This window comes from Brassica oleracea, chromosome C7 (assembly GCF_000695525.1).
Source record: "Brassica oleracea var. oleracea cultivar TO1000 chromosome C7, BOL, whole genome shotgun sequence".
NCBI classification, from domain to species: Eukaryota; Viridiplantae; Streptophyta; class Magnoliopsida; order Brassicales; family Brassicaceae; genus Brassica; species Brassica oleracea.
This window is the reverse complement of record NC_027754.1, coordinates 27,577,894-27,585,004: the sequence shown is the minus strand read 5'-3', so window position 1 is coordinate 27,585,004 and position 7,111 is coordinate 27,577,894. Positions and strand designations below refer to the sequence as shown.

Sequence of the window (7,111 nt, the reverse complement as noted above, 5' to 3'; positions counted from 1 at the left end):
GACACACAATGAGCCCATACTTCATCTCTTTTCTGTAAATATTTGGATTCGTTTCCAATTAAACTAGGTCTTTCCGCGATATATTTGACAAGGGTGTCATGACACTCTTTTCCTTCTTTTACAAGCTCCTGGCAACAAGGAATGGATACAACTCCACTACCAAAAACTTGAGAAATGATATTGAGCGCACACTTTGGACTAATTTTAACAACACATTGATGCCATAACTTTTTGAGCTCATTTTCTTCTACAGCTAATGATGGAATACATGTACTCGCCACAAATAGAATAACAAAAGACACCATAATAACGTTAAGCTTGGCCATGGTTTTTTTGGCTATATGGAGAGTTAATGTTTAATTATTCTCAGGTTAGAAATAAGAAAACTGCTTTTAAATTTATGATCTGATTTGAATAAACGATGACAACCCTATTTATAGATATGAGTAATCCATATTAAACATATTTTGTTGATAAATAACTTTTCTTTTGACGGTATTTAGTTCATTAAATTTTTAAGTTACATTTTTCTTGATGAAATTATTAACGGATTAGGTTAATCATTTATATAAAATAACCATTTATAAAAAAAAATTGGAATTCTTGTAATATAGAAATAAACATACAAAAAGAAGTTATACAAGTTTTTAAATTCCAATTAATAATCTACTGAATATTGTTGTTGTCAGCAACATATATTTTGGTGCTGTATATCAGCTTACTAACAAAAACCAAAAGTATAGTCTAACATGTGATCAGTGTTAAAATCGATTGTAATATTAATATTTTAGTATTTATCAACATATATCACTCTGAGGTTAAAAAAGAGTTTCAGATATTATATTTTCTTTTTGTTCTGTGATGTAGGATGCTTGTCTATAATTTTATCTTTTTCCTTTTATAATTTCTTCATGCATAGATGGTTATGAGGTAAACACGACTCCATTGTAATAATTTTTTTTTACAAATTTCAATTCTTTATACGAAATAACATGTAAAATCTATATAATAATTTTTTAATAAAAAAATTAAAAAATGAAAACAGTGTTTCAAAGTTAAGCATGCGATGTTAGATTTTATTCGTTTATAAATTACATAATGGTTTAATTACTAGATATATTTCGCAAGTAAATTTAATATTAAACATATAAATAACATACATATACATACAAAAATTAATGAATTGAAATATATATATTTTTGAATGAGATTCTTTAGTAAAGAATGGTCCTTTTAAAAATGGTCCTTTAGTAAAGAAGGGTCCTTTTTAAAATGCTTTATGGTACTGTTTTGAGATGCGACTATCATTGTATTTGGTTCATTTTTTAGTCATACATCATTTATAATTTTGATGAATTAAAAAAAAACATATGTAAATATTTTGTAAACTCTAAAAATTTAATCTGGAAAACGTTGTGCGGCCAATTGCAAGATACACGTTTTATTGTAAATAAGCCAGTTGCGATCTTATGGTCTTGAAAGACTAGAGTCTTATGATTACAAATAAAATGTTTGTTTTGATATTTTGCTATTTAAGTTAATTACAATTGTTAGTACATCAACATTTTAAATAATTTTTTTTATTTGGGATTAGACCTCTTTATTTGGTATTTGAAAGTGAGAAAAGAATAAAATAATGCTAAAGAAACACGCAACACAAGACAATGAATAATAAATATCACATGAATATATAAATGATTTTATTTTAAACTTGTATGCAATTACAAATAATTTTATCAAAAATTACACATAATTATGTCAGCATATAATTAAGCCGGTGATAAAGATTTTGAAACAGACACACAATGAGCTCATACTTCATCTCTTTTCTGTAAATATTTGGATTCATTCCAATTAAACTAGGTCTGTCCGTGATATATTTGACAAGGATGTCATGACACTCTTTTCCTTCTTGTACAAGCTCCTGACAACAAGGAATGGATACAACTCCATTACCAAAAACTTGAGAAATGATATTAAGCGCACACTTTGGACTGATTTTAACAACACATTGATCCCATAAATTTTTGGGCTCATTTTCTTCTACAGCTAATGAAAGAATACATGTACTCGCCACTACTAGAACAACAAAAGACACCATAATAACATTATGCTTGGCCATGGTTTTTTGATTATATGGGGAGTTAATGTTTAATTTTTCTCAAGTCAGAAATAAAAAAATAGCTTTTAAATTTATGATCTGATTTAAATAAACGATGATAACCCTATTTATAGATATGAATAATCCATATAAACATATTTTCTTGATAAATAACTTTGCTTTTGACGGTATTTAGTTCATTAAATTTTTTAAGTTACATTTTTCTTGATGAAATTATTAACTATTTAGGTTAATCATTTATAAACTATAATAATTTATTAAAAATTAAATTAGAAATCTTGTAATATAGAAATAAACATACAAAAATAAATTATACCAGTATTTAAATTCCAATTAATAAACTTCTGAATATTTTTGTTGTCAGCAACATATATTTTGGTGGTTGTATATCAACTTATTAACAAAAAACCAAAAGTACAGTTTAACATTTGATCAGTCTCAAAAATGATTGTAATATTAATATGTTAGTATATATCAATATATCACTCCGAGGTTAAAAAAGAGTTTCAGATTTTACATTTTCTTTATTCTGTGATGTAGGATGCTTGTCTATAATTTTATCTTTTTCATTTTATAATTTCTTCATTCAGAGATGGTTATGAGGTAAACATGACTCCATTGAGATAAAAATTTACAAATTTCAATTCCTTATACAAAATAATACATAAAATCTGTATAACAATTTTTTTAATAAAAACAAAATGAAAATGAATTTTTTTTTCAAAGTTAAGCTTGCGATATTAGATTTTATTCGTCTATAAATTACATAGTAGTAAAATTACTAGATATATTTCACAATAAAACTTATGTGTTTCATATTAAACTTATTAATAACATACATATATGATATCACTCAAATTACCCTATGGAGTGACTTGTACTCTCTCAAATAAGAGGTTTAGTCGTAGTATTTAGGGATCGAATCCACAAGAAGCTAAGACACACAATAGCCCCTAACCAGTTTATGATTAAGCTAGACAAACAATTAAATAATAAATAGCAGAGGTAAACACGGCAGTTGTTCGATTGATTGATTGGTTCTAAACAATTATGAGAAATAGCTAGATCTGGGGTTTCAGGTAATTGGGAGTATAATGATATAGATGCTAAGGTTTTCAATCATGGAACACAAATTATAATTGCAAAGTATTCCAGCTTCCGCGTGCGAATAAATCTTATTGACTAAGTATATATCTCAGCTATCGCTTGTTGTTTACCTAGGCAAGCGTTGCTCGATGTTTACCTAGGCAAGCGTTACCGAGTTGTTCGATACGTTCAATAGTTTGACTAAATCAGTTGTCGCTTGTTTTTTATCAATCCTAGCTCAAGGAAATTAATTGAGGTAAAAGACCATGTTTTCGCTTGAGCCTAATTATCCTAAGTTCAAGGTTCTAGTTAGCTACTCTAGAACACAAACATTAATAACAATTCCTATGAAAGAAATTTTTATCACCTTAGCATATAATCCCTCATAACCTTACTTCTAACCCTTAATCTAACAAAGGTAACTACTCAGACATAGCAAAGAAGAACATAACAAATATCTGAATTAAATGCATAAATAGAATAAGGTAGAAAAACTGGAGTTCCAATACAAAGCTCTGAATGAGTCTTGGATCTTCTCTCCAAACTACTAAAAACCCTAAATATGTTTTTCTGTGAAAAGTAGAAAGCATGAAAGCGTGTGTTGCCCAAAACAATGGCAGAGCACATAAATATTAGGTTAAAGTCGGCCACGGGTATTCTTATAAATGATGTGGAACTTGGACCATAAGTCGGTTGGGAACCAAGTCGGACCTTGCGCGCTTCGCTGTCGAACGACGACAAGAGTTGTATGTCGATCGACGTTTGACTCTGAATGTCGACTCTGGACTGGTTCGATGGATAGCTATGATTTTCTTCTAGCTTTATCTCCAAAATGCTTCAAAATCACCATATATCTCCAAAACACTTATGAACCTGTAAATACTGTAAAAAGACTCCAAAACATAACAAATAACTCCTAAAAAACCTATATACAATGGCTAAAAACAGGTAAATCCATGGTATATCAACTCCGTCAGACTTATTATTTTGCTTGTCCTCAAGGAAAACAAAAACTGTCCTTAATGAAAGAGGTTTTGAAAACATCAGAGACTCACATAATTTAAAATCACTACTCTCACTTCTGTACATATAAAAAATGGAAGTGAATCATTACTAACCTTCGATGATTCAATGTATTGCAGTCTAGTTTAGTCACCATTCCCATACATCACTTAACTATTTACATTTATCTCTTTTAGATAATTATATTTTCATGCATTCATATACGGTTTTGGGAGAATTAGTTTAAAATCGATATTTTGTGTATGTAATTCAAAAAAAAAGAATTGTTCATGTGGTTTTTGGCATGGCTTAAACGTTTGTGTGTGAAATAGTCGAAAACAACTACTTCATAGGGGAATAAATTATTTTTCCGTTGTTCATGTGGTTTTTGGCATGACTTATAAGTTCGTGTGTGAAAAAGCCGGGAACAACTAGTTCATAGGGGAATGAACCATTTTCCCCATTCATATATATCCGCTTTTAAATAACAATTGTTCTATTAAAAATCTAAAAAGCAGGAAAATAGTACAAGCTGAGAAATTATGCAATTAAATTTCAAATAAATAAGATAGGGGGAAATTATTAGGTAATGGTATTTTTGATCCAACTATGCAGATCGATAATAATAAATTTAAGAAAATGTAGATCATTATTTTAATTAAAAAGATTGTATTTTTAATGGAGGATGCAATCTAAGCCATGTTTATCCCTAAAAACCCAAATGGGTTTCTTAGGTTTTTTTTTATCTAAAAAAAAAAAAAAGCAAACCAATCGTGAACCGCCACGAGTCAGTGGGGCCCGCGAGCAGTGTAAGAAACTCACTAAAATTGGTTCTTAATTAGTAGTTTTTGTAACCGATCCTTAAGGATTTTGTGGGGACCCACGCACTAAGAACCTCACTAAGGACCCCGGATAAACATGCTCATTGTAGACAAAAATAAATTTAACAATAGGCAAAGAAGAAAAAATTCTTCATGTTGGCGATGCCGTCTCTTATCTCATCCAGGGTGACTTACGAACAATGTAAAGAACACTTATTCGTAGAATATAGAATCATTGCAACGATTATTACAAGCTATCCTAAACGGACTGACTACTACTATTGTTGAGAGCAAAAAACTTGTTCTAGTAGGTTACAGAATTTCAAAATGAAATCCGATCTTCATCATAAACAGACACAATCCAAACACGCATTGCAGGTGGAGTGATGCTACATTTGTTGCATCTTGCATGTGTAAAACCTTTTTGTTGGATCAAACCTTTTTCTCATGTATATATTTGGCACTTGTATGTGTAAATTGTCACACATACCCCACATCTGTAATATAGACTTAGACGATGTTCATCGTATATTTTTCATATTTCAATATATCTCACGATACAATCTTTTCACTTCCTCCTTCCATTTACACAAAGCTTCTTGAATCACAAGCTTTGTGCTTCATAGAAACAATATTTGTTTGTCCGTTCATGAACAGTAATCAAACTCCCTTTAATTCAGCCACGGAGAAGACACTAATCAAAAAAAAAAAAAAAAAAATGAACAAATTGCTTTCAAACGAGGAGGTTTTTTTACACAAGACAATTGAACAAACAAAGCTATTGGTTCAATGCCTTCATAATCAAATCCTCTAATACAAATTTAATCAAATCAACTAATCAACTTAACCAAAAATCATTCCTCTCGTCCAACAAACTCCTTCAGAGCAACTCTCATGTCTTCACACTTCTCACAATCGCCATCAAAAAACTCACCGACCTTCTTTAGCTCAACATCGTTCAAATCATCGTTGAACGGTTTAATCGGAAAGGCATTCTCCGGCTGAAGCGCGTAAGCGTTTGGATTGTCATCAACAATCACCACGCGACTCAAATCTCTCGTCACAAACCCTAAATCCTTCACTAACCTCCCATCGATCTCGCAACAAGCGTCTCTGTAAAAGCTCCGTGAGATCACGCGCCGCTCTGGATCCAACTTATCGAGGACCAGAGAAGCGTACTCTCTCAGCCCCGCCGTGAAAACAACGATTTGGTACTTCTCCCCGACCCTCTTCAAGAAGTCGTCCACTCCTGGCCGTTTGATCACGAAGAAGGTTAAGATCTGACCGTCGATCTCGGGCCTCACCACGAAATCGTACGGAACTTCGGGTTTCTCCATCGACGAGTGAATAAGCGTCTCGTCAAGGTCTAACACGATCGTCTTCTTCGTCTCGTCGAACGATTTGCCGGACCTATCGTGAATCAACGAATACGGAGTTTTGAGATTGTTCGCGGATTCGTGAGATTTGAGGATTTTGAATCCTCTGGTTCCTAGACGACCGTCGACGCGTGAGAATAAGCAGAGAATGCTTCGTTGACATCTGTAAATCGATTTGTTGATGGAAGCGATGACAGCGGTCGCCGCCGGCGATGTGCATCCGATTTGAGTTTTCCGGTGACGGCGGAAGCAGCTTCGTTGGTGACGGTTGATTGGTATCGCTGATTTCTTTATGATGAGTTTCGTTGCCATTGAAGAAACAAAGAGAGAGAGAGAGAGATGAGTTTGTGAGATTTAGGACAGAGATAAAGAAGAGAGTGATGGTGGTATTTAAATTAGGCCTGGTGTAACGGTCATGTGGTTGTTTTTAGGTTCGGTCCGAAGCTAGTTTGGGAAAGTAGTGTTTTTTTTAAGTTTGGACCTACAACACAACACGGTGTTTACGTTGTATTGTTACCGTTGTGAATTCTATTAATTTCCCCAAATTAAGAAAAAATTTATATATAGATGGTAGAGAATAGGAAAAAATAATGCAAATAGACTCATAAATTAATGGTACATTATGATACTGGAAATCGTAACTTGATTTGTTTTTGTTAATTAAACTATATTTATTTTGATCGAAAATTGCCAATATTTATTTT

General features: G+C 32.0%; 1 protein-coding gene across 1 annotated transcript; it reads right to left on the bottom strand.

The window, feature by feature from the left end:
* Positions 1-5,748: 5,748 nt before the first annotated feature.
* Positions 5,749-6,762, bottom strand: LOC106304219 (CTD nuclear envelope phosphatase 1). Its single transcript, XM_013740619.1, has one exon. It carries the CDS (start codon positions 6,717-6,719, stop codon positions 5,886-5,888), a length of 834 nt encoding a protein of 277 aa, XP_013596073.1. The 5' UTR covers positions 6,720-6,762; the 3' UTR covers positions 5,749-5,885.
* Between the last annotated feature and the right edge of the window lie 349 nt (positions 6,763-7,111).

Bases quoted from the DNA above. Each gene is read 5' to 3' on its own strand.
- LOC106304219 (XM_013740619.1), bottom strand. From the start codon at position 6,719: ATGGCAACGAAACTCATCATAAAGAAATCAGCGATACCAATCAACCGT.